The 18,948-nt window shown below is 41.1% G+C and overlaps 2 protein-coding genes across 3 annotated transcripts; both read right to left on the reverse strand.

The window, feature by feature from the left end:
• Positions 1-449: 449 nt before the first annotated feature.
• FBXO4 (F-box protein 4) lies at positions 450-8,608 on the reverse strand. Of its 2 annotated transcripts, XM_075138075.1 has the most exons (8): positions 8,453-8,608; positions 8,319-8,354; positions 7,973-8,208; positions 6,080-6,300; positions 4,997-5,072; positions 4,313-4,491; positions 3,258-3,433; positions 450-2,196 (listed from the first exon to the last, which is right to left on the reverse strand). In XM_075138075.1, exons 1-8 carry the CDS (start codon positions 8,606-8,608, stop codon positions 2,107-2,109), a joined length of 1,170 nt encoding a protein of 389 aa, XP_074994176.1. In that variant the 3' UTR covers positions 450-2,106. The 2 variants fall into 2 exon arrangements, with proteins under 2 accessions (XP_074994176.1, XP_074994177.1); XM_075138076.1 differs by having other exon boundaries at positions 8,319-8,564.
• A 49-nt stretch (positions 8,609-8,657) lies between these two features.
• RIMOC1 (RAB7A interacting MON1-CCZ1 complex subunit 1) lies at positions 8,658-12,511 on the reverse strand. The gene is made up of 6 exons (XM_075138077.1): positions 12,388-12,511; positions 11,754-11,854; positions 11,212-11,358; positions 10,698-10,829; positions 10,383-10,497; positions 8,658-9,094 (listed from the first exon to the last, which is right to left on the reverse strand). Exons 1-6 carry the CDS (start codon positions 12,494-12,496, stop codon positions 8,805-8,807), a joined length of 894 nt encoding a protein of 297 aa, XP_074994178.1. The 5' UTR covers positions 12,497-12,511; the 3' UTR covers positions 8,658-8,804.
• Between the last annotated feature and the right edge of the window lie 6,437 nt (positions 12,512-18,948).

Raw genomic sequence — 18,948 nt, forward strand, 5'->3', positions numbered from 1 at the left:
GTTCCTTGGCACAGCACACATGCTCATCTTCCTTGCCTGTATTGATCCACTGCAGTACTCAACCATGCAAGCTACCCCAGCTACCACCAGCTCTGCAATTCCTATGATGCTGGAGCTCTGTGACTGCATGGACTTCCAATTCTCACTGTTTCCTAGGCTGCATCTTTAAAACTTGTAATTCTTAATTCTTTAAGTTATCCTATCTTTAAGTTAATAGAACTGATGTTCTTTAGGTTAAGAAAAATTATATTCCCTACATTATCTTGACCTTTTAAAATGACAATGAATTAATATCTGTTAATTAAACAGGTAACATACGACAACATTCATTAATGACTAATGATGACAATGATAACTTGTTATCTGTTGTGACAGCATGACTGCAGACGTTGTGTGTGTGCATGCACGCGCATGCATGCAGGAGGCTTAACACACAGAAAGACTGTAAATACCGTTCTTTAAAAAATAATTTATTCCTTATGAAGAAAGCAGAACGAGGATCTTGCATAAAAAAAACGTATTTGTAGTAGCTAACACAGCAACAGGTAGCTGCATTCAACCGTCTACACATAGATCATTATGGAATTATTATGACTAGCAGGAAAGTCACATACACCCAGTCACAAAGCATGGAATTTCCCCCCAAATACTCATAAATCTTTTGTGTCTTCTCTATTTTAAAGGGCAAAGCACACATACCCTATTAAAAAAAAGGATAAAACACAGGTTATAGTATAGCTTCCCATGGATTTTCCCTTGAAACTCCCATATGTCCTGATTAGAAGATATACAAGAACATGTAGAAAGCTGAGTTAATTGTGCATAAAGATGAAAAAAAAAAAAAAAAGGCACTTCCTGTGTCTGTCCTAGTTCATTAAAAAATAAAAAACTTCTCAAATGGAATGTTTCTGACATAGTTGTGCTGAGCATCACACACAGATACCAGATTGAGGGCAGTTACAGCTGAATGTGCACCATCTAGTCATTTATCAAGGTACCAAGAAAAAATTGTGAGACTATTGCATTTCCATGGAAAGAGAGAGGAAAAAAATAAAAAAAAAAACCTAGAATGATGGAAATACATGCACAGGCAACAAACCCAAGGGAAGTTTCTGAACATTCATCCAATAATTAAAAAACATTAAAAAGGTGGACGACTAGGACTATCTCAAATAATATCAATATGGAAAATGCAATTCCAGCTCTAAAATGTTGTTTCCCTTTTTATAAAAATATTTCCAACTGTGTAGAAAATTTCAAGTCAAGTATACTTCACATGTCACACGTCACACTTCAAACGGCCAAAATTACTGGAGTAACTGATAGGTCCTATGTATTCAATAAATGTACTACCAATTCTATTTAACATTTATTCATGACATCAGAGGTATGTCCAGTTCAAGCTAATAATTTCACTGCAACAGAAAGCAGAAGATGCTGAAGTCTGTTGTGGCTGGTTAATAAATAAGATCACAAACAAGAAACAACCAGTTCATACACAGTAGTTTGTTTGTTTGCTTCTAAGAATTTTGGTCTGGGCTGACAATTCTCCTGCAGGTGCCATTTCTTGTCTAGGCATTTTGTCTGGAAAAAATACAGGTGAATTTACTCTTTTGAAAGAGATACTGTCTTTCTGTCAACCTACTACTGTACATTGTACAGTACATTTTCTTTGGTTGGGAACTGTCACTGTCAAGATCTCCACTGAATATACTTACTAAATGTGTGATGCGTGCCATAGGGCTGTGCTGATAAACTAACCTAGTGTTAGGTGTATTTACAGAAGAGATTAGATTATCAGATATACTGAGAAAAGACTGCACCCCAAAGACTCTAGCTTGAAAGCAAGAAAGGAAACCAAAACACCCAGATTGCCCCCCAAAATCACTTCTTCATCGGCTGCTGGAATCCAGGCAATCCTACTTCTACTTCTAATTCAGGACTACAGTCAGAAGAATGTCAATTATTAAAGTACGTGCAGTGAAACATATGCAGGTTTGCCTTTTAAATCTCCCTTCTGACAGTGCTCTGTCAGGACAAGATTCTCACTTTGTCTGAACTGCAAAACACCGAAGTCTTTATACAGTAAAACAATGCACAGTTCCATTACTGTGCATTTTTACAATTTGCTTCTTCCAGGAGCCACTCAATTCCATTTAGCAATCCAGTTAAAGTGGCAGCTACAGTGTCCTGCACCTGTAAAAGTAAAAAAAGCTAATGTGTTAGAGATAACAGGTAACAGGATCTAACAGCATTTCAGCATCACTCCATATCTACCCTTAAAGTCAGAAATACTCATATCAAATCTAAATTTTTATCACTAGTTTAAAGGTCCCTTAGATAAAGAGAGGTTTCTTAGGAGTAAGGTATAAAAAGAAAACACTACTCTTTACAAAATGAATTATAGGACCCATTAGGAAAGCCTTACATTCTTGGTATCAAGGTGAATTTTATCTCAATCGCTCCATCAGCTATTCTGGAACATTATACTTACATTACAGATGAGAACCTACTTGAAAATTCTTCTTGTAACTCTTAAAGCAAAAATGCTGCTAGCTTTAGAATTCAATGCGTATTATTAATTCTCAGATTTTGTAATGTATTATAAAGTGGCTATTATAAATGGTATGGTTTTAAAAAAGCCTGTAAACATTTTCCTTAAGAAAACAAAGGAATTATCTCAAATCAGGATTTTGTTTTTTCTGATTACGTATTATTCTTCAGCTACATAACGTCACCAAAAACAAATTATGTGTGGCTGAGCCACACTGATACATACAGTGCTTGACAAGCATAAAAGAAGAGGTTCAGGACCTCGTATGCTAGGTAAAAAACTGATTTGTCAAACACTCAATACATCACGTCAAGTGAGTGACAATTAACAGTCTCCTGAAAATGGCAGAAAAATCAACCTTGTCTCCCAGGCCTTGGATCTTGACTCAGGAAATTTAGATTTAAATTAACTGAAGCTTCCTTACTCCCTTCAAGACCAGCATTTCGTCCGTCCTTACATTCTGGCTCCATCTGAAGTTTCTTGTGTGTTCCTGGGCAAGCCACTTAGCTCCGCTATGTTCAGATAGGCTAATGCTTCATCTTAGAGGACCAGAGAAACTAAATTCTTCGCTTAAGTGGAGAGCTCACGTACTAGTGTTGAAAGCTGCACACTTGCTTAGCTAGGTACAGTTCAGGAACCACCATAAGCCTAAATTAAATTTAAGCCACAGAGAAATAGAAAATAAAGGTTTAAAAGCAAGTACCATCCAGGGCTGACGTAGCAGATTTAGTTGTAACTGATGAGCCATGTAAACACACGGAATTCTTTTCACACCAATGTGAGAGACACAAGACAAAACTAGCAGAGGTCTGTTCGGAGGCCCGAGGGCTGGATCAATCATTGCCAGAATACGAGCCAGTTCCTCTTGACGATCATGCTCTAAGAAACAATTTTTAATATATGAGTATTAAATATATGGAAATCCCAAGGAGAACTTTTTTTTTTTTACTTTTCAAATATTTAAGATTTCAGAGGTGAGGAAACAGAGGGCTGGAAGGCACATGGCCAAATTATCTAGTTCTGCCTATCAGAAGGCTGGATCATGTCACAGGCCACATTCATGTCACACAGATGTTCATGTCACACTTAGATGTTATTTAAAGATTCTACAGGCAGCCTATTCCAGTCCTTAACATCAGAGCATTTTCCAAGTACCTCACAGAGATCAAAATTGCAACAAGCCATTAAGAAATACTCACACAGCCCTTCCCATACTTTTCTGCTTAGTATATCCCTTCACATTTTTTTTACCCTCTTCTTTTCTGAGCGAGCCCTTTCCCTCCATTTAAAGTTGATGAATGTAAAAACAATTACCATAATACGTATTTGGATTATCCTCTTACAGGACTATCCTGATTTGGACTAATCGCATCTTTTACTGCAGAACTGGTTAAGGTTCTGTTTCCAGGCTGTTACACCACCACTGATGAATTTCAGGCTGCTTCTCCTACCCACGCCCAAGGATATTTTTTTTTTTTTAAATCCAGGTAATTTCCCACATGTAGCTTAGATAGCAACCATATCAGTATCCGCCATAAATGAAAGAAGGGGCCATAACACCTCATAGGGAGATGAGGGAGAGTGTCTAGGATACGGGACCTCTTCGACTGGATAAGCCATGAAGAAATAGCACTAGTGAAGCAGATTTTGAAAGAATCAGAACATGGATTTTGATGTATTGCATATTCTTTGCAATCTTTTATGGCATTGCAATCATTCACAAAGTATGAATAAATAAAGTAAAGAGAAACCCCTTACTTTTATGAGCTTCTGCATTAGCAACATAAATGAATCCATCAACTACTTCGCACACCTTTTTCACTTGAGCTATTACACTGTAGTGCACGGCTTGCTGGTTCCCTACTATGCTGTTCTCTTGGTAGAACATCTTATTCACAGCAACAGCTTGCTCTGCCCTTGCTCTCCTCCTTTCCACACTGAAAGATATTTCAATATTTCAGTAGTCAGCCTGAGAATGCAAAAACTCGATTTTGAGAGTCTACACAACACAGGAAAGGGACAGGAAAATGGCCTGAGCCAGCAAAACAATTTCATTTCTCCCGTTCCCCTCCCGCCCCCCCTTCTTTTCTAGTGTTCATATACAGATGGTTAGCAATATGCAAGATGCATACGAATATACACCCCAGGATGAGTTTATATAGTGTTTCAAAAGGGAATCAATCAAGATATCAAGAGGGATAGGAGCACCTGTTAGGTATTTGTCATACACATTTGCTATGTATAAGGTTTGGAAAAAGTTTATTACTTCCATGTGAAAATTTAGCGGTTGGAGAAAGAAAAAGTGAAGATCTGCATTAAATCTTCAGTTTATAAGAGATATCCATGCATGTGAATGCACGCATAAAAATCACATGACAAAAACATGAGGAAAAGTGTGACCGAGAAACTGTACTTTTTTTTTTGGTGAAGAACAAATCTTACCTGGTGGTTGAATACAATGTCAGAATATTGAATTTTTGATTGTTATTAAACTGAAAACTGACTCCTGATCCAATTCCTACAGGGAAAAAAATGAATATATAAGATTACAACTATCTGGTTACAGAATACAACTAAGTGGTAGGCTGAAAATTCCAGTGGTGCTATAAAATGGATATATCCAAGCCTAGGTGTTGCTGTTAGGGTTAGTGTATTTACTATTTTACGATGAAATTTTTTATATGCTCTAATGGATCAGACTATTAATTTAATTAAAATCAATTCAATAGTGTTAAAAGAAAACGAGGCATTTCCGTGTTTCTGATATTTAGACTTGAACCTAGAAACCTAAGTCAGAGAGGAGCTAGACTTGCTATTGTTTATTAGCCGAAACTGGCATAGGAAAGACTCTAGTCCATTTACGACAAGCTGCATTGAAAAGGACATAAGAGAGAAAAAAGATAACAACACTAAGAAATCGTATTTTCACACTTTCTATAAATATAATTTAATTATTCCAATTGTGCTGTGCTGAAATAAACATTAGTTAAAAAGTTTGGACTGAAGTGAAATTACAGATGTTCAAAACTATGTTTTTAAACATTGAAAAAAATCCTTCACCTGCTCCTCCTATAACTCTACTATATGAAATTTACACCATTTGACATCACAAGACTGAATCTTACAAAGGATCAGTCTTGACTTTCTGTATAAAAACACAAGTGTGTTTTTTAGCCACTTACTGCAAGCAGTATCCAAAGAAAGTTCTGTCTGCATTTATCCGTTACAACAGCAGGTGTGACATGGAATTTAGGATCAAAATAGAAGTACAAGGAGCAAAATGATCCCTCTGACATAATGCAAATTTAATCATGAATTCACTGCAGCTGTAATTTTATCCCAAATGTTCATTGCATTTATCCTTCTGAATAAATACAAAGAGAGAAAATACTTTTTTTTTAACCATTATGCTATTGAGTTTCAAGGGCAGGAAAAAAGCATCCCTTTTCTCCATTTCTCCCCCTATGTTTTTTGTGTTATATCTGTTTACGAAATAAAAAAGCCAAAAACCAAAACCAGCATTACCATGAATTTGTCTTTGAGGTAGGCCAGCTACTAGCAGAATTTCTGGGCATGTCATCATCTTTTGCACTAAAGAGTCGTCCAGCTCTTCCAAACCCGGCCCAAACATAGCAAAGCGAGGTTCTGCCTGAGTGACCAGTGATTGCAAAAAGGAAGTCACAGCCCCATACCGGGGACGGCTTGATTTCAAACTTCTTCTACTCTGAGGACAGCTTTTTTTATATCTGTGTAAAATAGACGCAACTAGAAATTAAACACAAAATACAAGAGAGGTATTAATCAAACAACATAAACTGATTTAGGTCCCACACTTCTTACACTTTGTTACCGGTACAATTCAAGCGCAGGTCAAAAATGATAAAGTTCCAAACTGATGATTTCAAGCACCAGTATAAAGCAGGTAAAGGCATCAGTCCTTTCGAAGTCCAAATACTGACTTCTTGGACCTTAGTACACTTCTATCAATGGATCTTTTAGTCTACTTTAAAAAAAAAAAAAAAAAAAAATTCCCCCACCCTCGCTGAACACACAAGATTGGTAAAATAAATCAAAGCTCATGAGTCACATACAATACAAAAAATACAAGACTTCTGAGTGTGTTTCAAACCTTAATTAGACTGCTTTTGTGTTAAAACTATGAAACAGGTAACTCCACCTGAAAAGGACCATTTCCCCTGTAGGCACAGAGAATGCATGTTGTGAAAGGAGGCTGGTGTTGTCTGCAAGCTTCTGTGCTCATTTGATGCAGAAGCTAGAAGGCATGAAAAGATTTTGGTAATCAAGGGAAAGAAGTAACAGTCATAGAAGTGACAAACATCCTAGAGAAGCAGCTTCAATCTTTGCTCCTGTGGTCATGGCAGGCTGCTGCTGGAGAAATCGCTTCAAGGAAACATTAAAATTGTGCTCCTCTACGCCGAAACCGAGCCACTTCAGTTGAGATCAGCAAAACCACTAACTGCTCACAGACACAATGGGAATCAGTGACAGGTGGTTTCAAATAGGTGATGTTCTTAAGTATTCAGACCTAAGGAGATTTAAATCCAACGTTCAAAATCAGTAGATACTTTGCACTTCAAATTCTGGGTGCGTCTTTCCCATCTGTAAAGTGGAGATGAAGGGCACAGAGATTGCAGAGGTTAGCGCACTTATCATGAATGGAACAGTTTCATGAAATCACCTTTGGAAAATTTAACTGTAAATTAAAAAAAAAAAATTACTGCAAATTAATTACGAGAATTGAATGAAGTTTAAAAAAACCCCCACAGAATAATCTGCTTAAAAGTTCTTCTCAGTCATCCAAACACATAATGAGTGTTGCTATGCTTTTCAAGTATACTAGCTGAAACCAGTCCTCGTCTTGCAGCCTTCGACCATCAGGGCTGAAGCAATACTACTTATTATTCTGTGCACATTCAAAAAAACCCTTTTTTTCCCCCTAGGTCTTCCAGGTAAGATGAAAAAAACGAAGAGTCATTCCATTTGCTGTAGTTTGAAGACTTCTCAGCACTTTTATTAAAATAAGTAATCATTTGTCATTGTACTGAGAGTGAAGAACACATTTTTATCAAGATCAACAGTAAGTACAGCTTCTGAGATGAAGGTGTTTCTGTGGCATAGCAGACATGCAGTTTACAGAAAGCTTTCGTTTGTAACGTTAGCTTTGACTTTTTTACAACATTTTACATTCTCATTGAATTCCAAACAGAAAGAGCTGACCAAACTGTCAAACAACAGGAAATTGTATTTCCAAAATAAACAATGGATTTGAGACACATCAAAATTTAAGCAGCAGCTTACAGCACAGCTTTACAGCTGCACATATGAAACGTGCTGTGGGCTGAGTATTACTGCTGTAGAGAGACTGTAAGTTGTGTAAGAGAATGTGAAGATACTTACACTGCCATGTAATCATACAGCGCATTATCGCTGACCTCTGAAAAGGCTTTATTAAAAATCTCCACATCTGGGAGTGATTTCCAATCAACGGATGTCCAAAAGGGAAGATCCCTCAGGAGAAAATACCGCCACAACAACGGATCTTGCACAGCCGCCCTCCAATAACAACTCGTGCTTCCCAAATGGCACAAATCTTGGGGCGAGAGGAAGGACATGATGTTCAGCTGCACGTCGATCTGAAAACCGTCGAGAGCAGCGGTTTAACGACCCAGGAATTCAGCAGTGAAGATGCCAAGAGGCGGGATGACGAGCTTCCCCCCTGTCCCCGCGACTGGGCCCCACTCACCGGCAGCGCCTGCAGGGCGCTCACCTCCTCCGCGTCCTCCGGGAGCGCTGGAGGCGGAGGACCCGCGAACGCGGCGGTACCGCCGCGTTCGCGGGTCCTCCGCCTCCAGCGCTCCCGGAGGACGCGCAGGCGACCCCGCACGGCGGCCTCCAAACCGCCCCGCTCCCCGGCTCCGCCGGCCGCCATGACGCTGAGCCCCGCTGCTGCCACCGCCACCGCCCCTCCGAGCTAGCGCGCCGGCGCCGGCAGGCGAGGCGGAGCGCAGAGGGACGGGCTGTCATCCTGCTCATTCTTTTCTAGAAATACTTGATTAGACTTTGGACCTGTATATTCCAGGAGTTCTTTGAATGCATGTTTTTAATGCAACAAAAGCATACATTTTGGTATGTATGTAAGAAGAATGGTCAGACGCTGAAGCAGAGATCGTCACCCTAAGTGTGCTCTTCGGGCGCAAGGTTTCTTCCAGCACAGCCAAAGCGGTGTGTTTTAGTTGTGGGACTTCACGAAGTAACACAACATTTGTTCTGCAGTTGTTGTGTTCCACCCTTGGCCCTTTAAAGGTCCCTCACATACAGCCACATACTTCATTAACATGATTTTGCCCGTTTCTCGGAAATCCAGTGACACGCTCTGTGATCTGCAGCCCAGGTCACTGTTAGAGACAGAATCTATTGTCTCAAGGCTTTCCTGCTTCCCTTCTCCACAGTGTCGCAGTCCCCAGTAGCACATTTCTCCGCTGTACATCATCGCCAGTAAGTGAGTGTCACTAAATACACCTGCAAAAATAATTTAGATCAAGAACTTTATTGTTCTGTTATAAGCAAGTACACAGCTTGTTAACTTCAATTTTTTTTTTCAGTAACACGGGAAAAAAATTCAAAAAAGGCAATATAAGCCTATTAAAGAGGCTTTACCAAAATGCCAAAAACCCCAAATTTTAACCATGAGATAACTGCCCAGAACAGAACCTCGATCAAGGCCTTGCTCATTACTCTGTCCATTTTGCCCCCCCATAATGCTATCTCTTTAAGATTGCCGTGTAACTATTATTCTGATAATTGTATTTGGCTATTTATCTTAGAGAATTTCAGTATTTCTTTACAATCCATTAAGCGCAGGCACGATTATGCATATTTATTTTAGAATACGTCTGTGCATCCCACTATTTAAGCCTAAAAGAAGATGCTGTTTGAACACCATCTTAACTCAGGTTAATCAGCAGCAGCTTTAGTATTTGAATAGAAAGCCACATACGTGTCCATGGTCACTAAAAAAAAAAAATCCTGCTAAATAAAACTACAGATCAGTTACTGAGCTTGGCTTTGCATTCTGCAGCTGAATTGGAGCAATGCCACTTCCAGATGAAATCAAGCAAGAAGGTGCTCCATCCCCCATAGCCAGAGCAGAGCTAGTTTTGAGTGTGTACAACGTGGACATCACGTCCTCAGCACCAGCTGTTTTACCTTACAAATCCCCTCCTGCTGCATCACCCTACCTGCATCACATTGATGCAGCCTCAGATCCTCATATAAGTGTACTATAGTAATGCAACTTAATACAGCCACATGAAGTGGAGAGAGAGAAAATAAAAGTCTGCCAAACCTAACCAATTCTGTGTGTACTTTCCACCTGTGTGAAGTCAGTAATTCTGTGTTCATATCTGTGTTCTCCTAGATGTGAACAAGAAGACCAACATGGGAGCATCTAGCACCCTCTGCAGTCATATTTGTGCTTTCAACATTTGTCAACTGGATGGCTGTAAAACACACATGCTGTGCGTAAGACACCCACTGCCTCAGTCCACTTTCCTCCAGTGCACTCAAAGACATAGAGAAAATGAGCACTGCCACCTCCTAAAATCCATGAGTCATACAGAAGAGGGGCAGGGGAGAGCACTGCTGCCTGCGTATTTGCCTCATCTATTTTTTTTTGTCCTAAAAAGTGACAGTTTTTGAATAGAAATGAAGTAAACAACAAAAATACGCAATAAAGCATTTCATAAAGTGGAAGAGTTATTAAGACGAGTGGGATGTGGGGTTTTTGGAGTTGTGGGGGTTTTTTTACCTTCACTGAGTAATCTAGCTGTGTCTTTATCTTGAAGTAAGACATCTTCATTTAGCTGAAGAGGGCATCTAAAGCTAAGCATCGTCATCAAGTAATGAACTCCATCATTAAGACACTGAGTACAGTTAAAAAATGAGGAGAAAAAAAAGTTTTAGATAAGTTCTGATTAATTTAATGATAGCCAGAAATACTTCTCACTATTAATTTCCCAAAACCCTATTTATAAGGAAAAAAAAAGGAACTGTATTTTAAAAGCGAAGTGTCAAACTTTAAAACAGTATTCATGTGCTCATAGAACTTTTTAATCTCCTTTACCTTTTTAAATATGGCAATGTTTTCTTGTAGCCATTCACTCCTTTCTTTTGCAGTATGACAATACATGTAAAGCAGGGCTCCTTTTCTCCAGTAAAGACATTCTAACAACTCTGCACCAAGGATGTTGATGGGCTGAAATAAAATCCAACAAGCTGGCTAACCCAAACGTAAACCATCTGAACTACTCATGTACACACTCACACATGCAAACAGTGTTACACTAAGTCTCTAACTTTAGAGGCTGCTCTTAACAGCAACAGTCACAGACACAAGCCTAACACTTTGGATTTAAACTGCCAAAAGCACATGGAATTGTGAAATGGTAGCAAGAAAAATTCTGAGCACGCAACAACTTATTTGAAAAAATATTTTCAGGAATCACTATTAAATAAGACTTGAAACAAAAGATCTTAAACTCTACCCATCAAAAACACAAATTACTCTCCTGTTTCAGACTTTTTATTTTAAAATAATGAAATAATTAATTCTCTGGCTGAATAACATTAGTACTCACTTCTTCATTTATGTTGCATTCCCTCACTAGATCTTCTGGTTCTGAAAGAATACAAGTAAGTTCTTTAACTTTTTGCAAGGAAGATTCTTCTGGAAACTCTTCATCCACAAGCTGGTTTTCCTCAAAATATGTAATGTCTAAGACAGCCTATGAAAACAAGAAGATACACAATGTAAAAACGCTACCAGCAAAATAATCAAATGGTGGTGTGCAGTAACATACAAACTTGTTACAGTTTATAAAACATTACAATTTTAAGGTTATTTTTAATATTTAGTTTAGAAAAGCTGCAAGTTAAAAGTATTGTAAGATTGTTGACAGTGAACATAAACTCTGTCTTTACAGTACCAGCATAATTATTATTGACTTAAGTTATCTTCTAATCCAGACAAAAGCAGCCCTGCACTTCATGATTATTCACTGCACACACCAAGTAACAGAGATCCCTTTCTGCTATACCCTCTTGCCTACATCCAGCCCTCTCTCATACGCTACACAGTAGATTTTCTTGAAAGGCAGTTTTAATGCTTTAAATATACTACCTGCGTATAGAGCTGCAAAAGCGTGGAAGGATGTTCTTTCCCTTCGTTACAGAGGTCCTTCAATTTGTCCAGAGTAGCAGAGCCCTTTGCTAAGAAGGTATCTGAAGGAAGAATACAACACTTCCTTAGCACCGAAAAGCACTCAGCAAGAGCCTTGCCTACCCTCCCTTTTCCCTTCACGTGGCTTTATCCACCCTTGCGGTATCTACAGGAGCAGCTGAATAATACTGCATTTGAACAGGCCCACTGTCCTGTTAGACTATGCCTTTCACGACTAAATTAAGGGCATTCGTGGTTACGATCTGATGTTTCAAAACCAATTCCACACACTGCGTTTGCGAAGAAGCCATGTATCAAAAGCACAACCTGCCTACGCGCAGGTACGCGTTCTAGGCCTCGGCCGCCCTGCTCCACAAAGACTCCCGACGGAGGTCGGGGCTGGCACCAGCCGCCCTGCTCCCGGGGCGAGCCTCTTCCCGGAGGAGGGAGAAGCGGCGCGCCCCCCGGCCCACTCCCGCAATGCTGCGGGATGCCGCACAGCGCGACGGCAGCAGAGGGCGGAGCGGGCCCGCGGGAACGCCGGGCAGGGCAGGGCAGGGCCCGGCCCCCTCCCCTCCCTCCGGCGGCCTCTCACCGTCGCCGCACGCTCCCCCGGGCGCCGCCAGCCGCCGGCCCAGCGCCGCCAGCCGCGGCCGCAGCGCGGACCCCGCACCCCCTGCCTCGGCACACCCCGCCGCCGCCATCGCCGCCGCCGCCGCCCGTCACCGCGCCCCGCCACGCGCGCGGCGGCGGCGGCGGCCCGGAGCGGCCGTGAAGCCGGGACGGCCCGCGGCGCCGGCCGTTGGGGCGGCGGCCGTTGGGGCGGGGAGAGGCGCGCAGGCGCAGCAGCGCCGGGGCCGCGGGCGCTGAGCGGCCGCGCCTCCCCGGTGGTGCGCGGCGCCAGCCCCGCCCGGGCGGGACGGCGGGCGGCAGCCTGCGGCGGAGCGGGCACCGCCGCATGCCCGCACCGCGGCTCCCGTCTCCTGCCGGCTGGGCCTGCCAGCACCACAGCGGTGGTGAGGCTTAATTGGCCTCGTCTGACCTCCAGGCCAAGCGGCGGGAGGACCAGGGCGCCTCGGGCCTCCCCAGAGCTGCCTCTGGCCGAGCGGACAGGCAGTGAAACGGCGGCCGGGCTGCCGGGCAAGCCTTGTGCGCCCTAGGGGCTGGGACTTCAGTTTTATTGTTACGTGGGCTTTAAAGCCTTTTTGTGACAGACAGGCGTGGCTTCTGCAGGTCTGTGTCAGGGCCCCCGGGGAAAGTCCGTGGCATGTCCCTATGTTGCCCCCATCAAACGATGCTGTCCAGGCTCAGTGTGAAATAGGACTTGCCCATAAGCGAACTGAAAGGAATGCTGAAAGGCAGCGAGTTTTTTTAAGACCAAACCCATATTTTTATCAATAAATATATCTTTATTGGTGGTTTTTTACTTACATTTCAGTATTGGATGACTTAACACGTAGAGCTACAACTGTAAAAGTACAGTTAAATCATCTTGAAACCGCATACCTTCAGTTAGAGGAATGAAGCTTTTGCTCCAATTTTTTTGTTCAACTTTAAACAGCACACTTCATGAACTATAGAAATGCTAAAGAGATTCCATATTATGAGGGGAAAACAGTAAGTTTTCCTTTTTAACAAAATCTTGCTACTACCCCACAGTAAATCATCAAATATTTTACGTTGTGTAGTTAATAAAAAAGCTGTATTTCACTATGTTGCTTCTCTAGCTTTCTCCATCTCTTCACCCGCCTGGAAAAAGCTAATACCTCAGTGTCCATTGGAGTAATGTGTCATGAGCTCACACACTATTCTGGATTTTGTTAGCTTGACTATTTTAAAAGAATAATTGACTAAAGACATTTTCCCCTTTTCAAGTCATACAGTGTTCATTCTGTTAGTGTCTGTGTCCCACCAAAGTACTTAAAAAGAACAACCCAGAAAAAAGTGCCTTTTACTGAGGTACTTTAGGTAGTAAAAAGCTGTCCACCTACAGACACAGATGTTTTTGCTCTTGCCTATGTTATGACTTACGAAAGAGTTGCCAAACAGATCAAATACAACAAAAAAGTAAAACCTAAAAGGCAAAATTGTGTTTGCTTCCAGAAATGGTTTGATTTCTAGGAGAAATCTCTACATGTTTGGTTGGATATGTATTGTCATTTATTCCTGCATAGTCCATACCCAGATACAATTTTTCATCTAAGTAACAGCTGTGTTAACAATACCAAAAGTATTATGGTAGTTAACAATATCATATCTGAGAGTAGAGGAGATGGTGCTTCATGTTTTAAGTGAAACACAACTCTTTCCACGTTATCAGTTTTGCGACAGAAGAATGGCTGTGCATTGATAAGTTTCCTTCTTCAGATCCTTTGCTTGCTTGGTCCTGCCCTTACTTCTGTTTCAAAACCCAGCTATGATTTTGTCATTGCTTTCTTTGTTGCTTTCTTCATAACTAGTCAAGTGGGCAGGTGGGCCAGCCCTTAATAGTGAAGGTGATGTCACCCAGCTTTTAAGGTGTCGCTTGTAAAAAAAAATTTTCAAAACCCAAACAACCCAAACCAAAACAAAAACCCAAAATGGTTGTGTGCTGACTCATTTGATAAAGGAAGTGTTATCTTTTTTTTCTTCCTGTGCTTCAGGCACTGTTGCAGCTTGCTTTAACTGTATCTGTTTTGAAAGCTAGATGTATATGCAACGACTTTTTTCCAGAAATCGTTATCCACTCTTTCTTTAAATATACCATGAAATCTGGTTTTGACCTTTCTCATCAGTGGCTGAGATGGAAGAGGTGTGTTTCTGTTAATACCAAGCTGGTAAAATAGAGGCTGCTACAAATGTTAAAAAAAGGGGGTGATGTCCACTTCTCTGAGGAAAAGAGGACCTGGAAGGTTTTTAGTGGGTTTATTTATTTATTTATTTCCCCCCCAGCCTGATTTTGCCATGAAATGTGTGATGGTGCAGAAGACATCTCCAGTGGCTTTCAAGTGTTTTTCTTGTCTTATACCCTACATACTCCCTGTTGGGAGCCGGTTTGCAAGGAACAGGGGTGGCAGGACTTCTGGGCAAACACCTGAGAGACTGCAGAGCCAGGAAGAGCGGCTGGGCTGAGCCAGGGTGGGGTGCTGCCTCCTCACTGCGGTGGGCAAGCCCTCGCCTCCCCCTGGGCTCTGCCTCGCTTCTGGCTGGAGTGGCCGCCGAACAGCCCCGTGTCCATCCCCTCCTCAAGCTGATCAGAATTGGTGTGTGTGTGCTGCGCATTATGCTGATTTAGCTGTTGTTATGGTGTACCTCTAGTAACTAAGGAGCACTTTATAAAAATTAATCCAAGGTACTTGCTCTTTTTACTTATTTATATGTATTAATGACATTTAGTTATACTTGTCTCCTGTGGATTTGAATAATAAAAGTTTGCTCAAAATAAGTGTGAAGTTTGCTTCAGGTCCATCTTGTTTCATTTTGCATCAGCTGATGAGCTTTAGTGAGCAAAGAGGTGAACTGAAGGGATATGCCAGCTTCACAGTCTCTTTTGTGGCTCACCTGGTAAGAGCTGCCTCAGTAACAACTGGATTGTTGTACTCAGTCTTAGATGTCGGACTTGCATCATAAACTGTGTTAGTTGAGGATTATAAGAAATGTTGTTTACAGAAATACTTGAGAGAAACTGGATTTATTAAAATATGTTATAGAATATTTTGTCCTTCGCATGTCTTTCATCATTGTATTCTTTGAAGCAAGTATTTCTGCTCTTGAAAATAGACAAAAAAAAATCTGTAATTATGCACGGAAACTATTAAACAAGGGTTTTTATCTATTATGTGTGAGCTTCATGAGTTTGTTGTATCTAATAATATCTGTAAGAAAAATGGTCAATATTACGATACCACCTTTAAATGTTCCTTGGATTCACAAAAGGAGATGCACGTTCTCTCTTTCACTGTGTGGCTTTGCAATTACCAGGGAAGGGGTGTAAAACTGGAATTTATTCAGAATAATGCTAAGAAAGTGGAAGACGGTTACCAAAGATTTCCTCCATGTTTGTGGGATTAAGCACTATGAAATGTTTTCCAGAATTGAGCGTCATAGTGGATAATGTCATGGCGTTGAATAAGGAAGTATCGAATTCCGTCAGTCCTCTTAAAATAAAAGGACTGTGTTCAGTCTGAAATATATCCAAGTCAGAGCATTTGATATTCATACTGTTGATGCCAAATGTGAAATCAGGGCATAAGGGTGATCCGTAATGGCATTCTACCTTTGTGTCAATAGATGTGAAATATATTTATTTTGGAGAGGCATGTGAGTGCCAACTGTTAGTAGACATTGCAGGTGTGTCATATATTTGTTTGCCTAACCTTGCATGACCGTTCTTTGTTCTACCTGCTTTCTACACTATATAGTTCAGGTGGTGCCCTGACAAAATATAAACCTGCTGCTTTCTTACAATGTGGTCACCGGCAACCGGGACAAGACGGTACCTGATTCGTGTTTAAGTAGGTTCTGAACACACAAGATGATCTAACAGTTTGATTTTTGATTATTAGAAGTGGCATGCACTGAACTTTGATGTTGGAACCACTCTCTTCTAAAGGGACCTCCCTAGAAGAAGGGAGCATTAGAGACTGACAAAAAGGAACTGCTTCTTGCTGCTCGAGGGGGAGCTGAAGTAGTTTCTTTTTAAAAAGCAAGTATGAAGTGTACAATCTTCTGTAATGGAATGAAACAGGTTATTCGCAGCAGGCAAGGAAACCTGTGTTTTTCTATTACATAGTGATCAACGAACGGTGTGTACTGTGGACATCTTCATCCAGAAGAATGCTTGTGCCTGCCACATCTCATTTATGGGTTCCTGTACGTGTCGGTCTGGGAGAACTTGCTTACAGCAATCTTCACCCCAGTCTCCAACTGTTATAGATTACTGTGTATGTAATTTAGGGTATTACTTCACACTCAACCTCTGCCTAACGCAGAAGTAATGTCATTTGGTCAAACAAGTGACCAGACTCATGTCCCTAACAGCATGTTCCCATCTTTAATTGTATTAATCCCAGAGTCATGTGACAGTATGGTGTGTGAGGTCAGGTGGTGTATCTGACCGAATGCTGCCCATTTTTTCCAGACATCTGGTCTGCAGTTGGATCACCAAGCTGATCTGGATGGCTATAAGCTGAGACTGTAACTTCCTTCTGAGACTGTAATGTGTAACGTACCCTCAGAGAACCTTCATCTGGCTTTTAGTAAAGTTTTGTGCCACCATAAGAGGTTTTATACAGTTAATTCCCTTGGATCATAGCAAAATTAAATCTGCTAATTGGGGTATTATATTAATCTATGTAGCACTTAGCATAAAAGCTTTTCTATTTCTTCCGAGGTTTCTCTTGGAAAAAAAAAAACCAAAACATTCCTGAAAGGATCATGGGATGGATAAGAAGCAACATGTACTTGAGAATGCAAGACAGAGGTGTCATGCCTTAGTTTGGTGAGCGTTTCTCTTGGAAGAGTACTAGTTTAAACAGCTGCTGTCTCTTGCCCCTTCTTCCCACTCTTTATGATGCTGCATTTTGAGGTGTGCTCATGTAATTGTGTCTTTCAGATGAACATGACTGGGAAGCTCATCTGTGTTAAAAGCCTCCCCACCCCTTATCCGGTACTACAGTTGAATGTTCAACCATGCAAATGCATGTACGGTCCTTGCTAGGGCAAGAAGTCTGTGTTTCTGGTATGTTAAGTGTGGAGTAGGATGTGAAATGTCTGTGGTGTTCTGGCTGGCTTGCTGGAAATGCACTACCTGGGAGTGGGACTGCTGAGAGTACCCTTTTGAACCTATGTTCAACCAAATACCGTTTCTTTCAAAGGTGTAAGAAAATAAATACAGGCATACTGATTTTGAAGACCTATTCTTGTCACAGGTAATTCCTCTGTTACAGTGCACAACTGCTGCAGTGGAAAACCATGATAATGGTAATCAAGGTTTTACCCTGTGAGGTAAATGGGAAATCCAAGGTTGTTGACAAATTTTCTGATTCCTGTTGTGGATAATTTGCAAGCTGAGTGAAATTCTGGAAGTGCTTGCTTGAATTTATTAACAATTTGAATGCACTACAACCAAAAAGCATCACATTTATCGTTTGGATAAATAATCTAGAGTCATGTGAATTACACATTCTAAAGGTGCTTTAAAATTATGTGGGAATCTGAGACCTTTTTTGCCATTCCCATAATAATTAGTTTCAACCCAGTCTTTCTGGTTACCATTGGTACTTAAAGATCTCTATATCAAACTTGTTACAGAAGTAGCACCTCATTGGGGTCTTAAGTGAGGGCAGGCATTGGTGCTGGAGGAAGACGAATGTCAAACACCCTTTCTGTTTGAGAGTTCAGCAGGATGCCAGAAGGTGTCACCAGTGGGCTCGGTATAGTCCAGTTTTCCTGGTAGTGATGTCAATCTGAAATGATTGTGTTTCCTGAAACACTGCAAAACCCCAAAAGCAGGGTACAGAAGTCTTCAGTGAACTGTTAGGGTATGGCTTCAAACTGGCCCCTGAAACATACTGGATCTTTGATGAGATGTTTGGAGCTGGTGAAAGAGGCCTGAGAGCTTTGCAACAAGCAACTGTGTGCCTGTAAATGCAGGGAACCTGCTGCTTAGGCTTAGCAGGCTTCCACGCTCCTTTTGAGTGTGTGTTTGTAGAACCAGGTTTAAAATCAGACAGATACACTTTACCAAAACCAGAGGAGAGCTGAAGGAAAACCCAATATTCTAAGACTAACTGATTCTAAGAGGTCTTTTAAAAAGATGGATGAGTGAATGGTAGGGGTTCATTTTAAATCACCTTATAAAAAATTTAACAACAGAAGTTTCAGATTTTGCCATATGTCATGGTTTAACCCCAGCCGGCAACTAAGCACCACACAGCCGCTCACTCACCCCCCCCCCCCCCCCAGCGGGATGGGGGAAGAGAATTGGAAGGGTAAAAGTGAGAAAACTCGTGGATTGAGATAAGAACAGTTTAATAATTGGAATAAACTAATAATAATAATAATGATAATAATAATAATGATGATAAATTGTAATGAAAAGGAAAATAACAAAGAGAGAGAAATAAAACCCAAGAAAGACAAGTGATGCAAATGAAAACAATTGCTCACCACCAAC

The sequence above is a fragment of the Calonectris borealis genome, chromosome Z, assembly GCF_964195595.1.
Source record: "Calonectris borealis chromosome Z, bCalBor7.hap1.2, whole genome shotgun sequence".
NCBI lineage: Eukaryota > Metazoa > Chordata > Aves > Procellariiformes > Procellariidae > Calonectris > Calonectris borealis.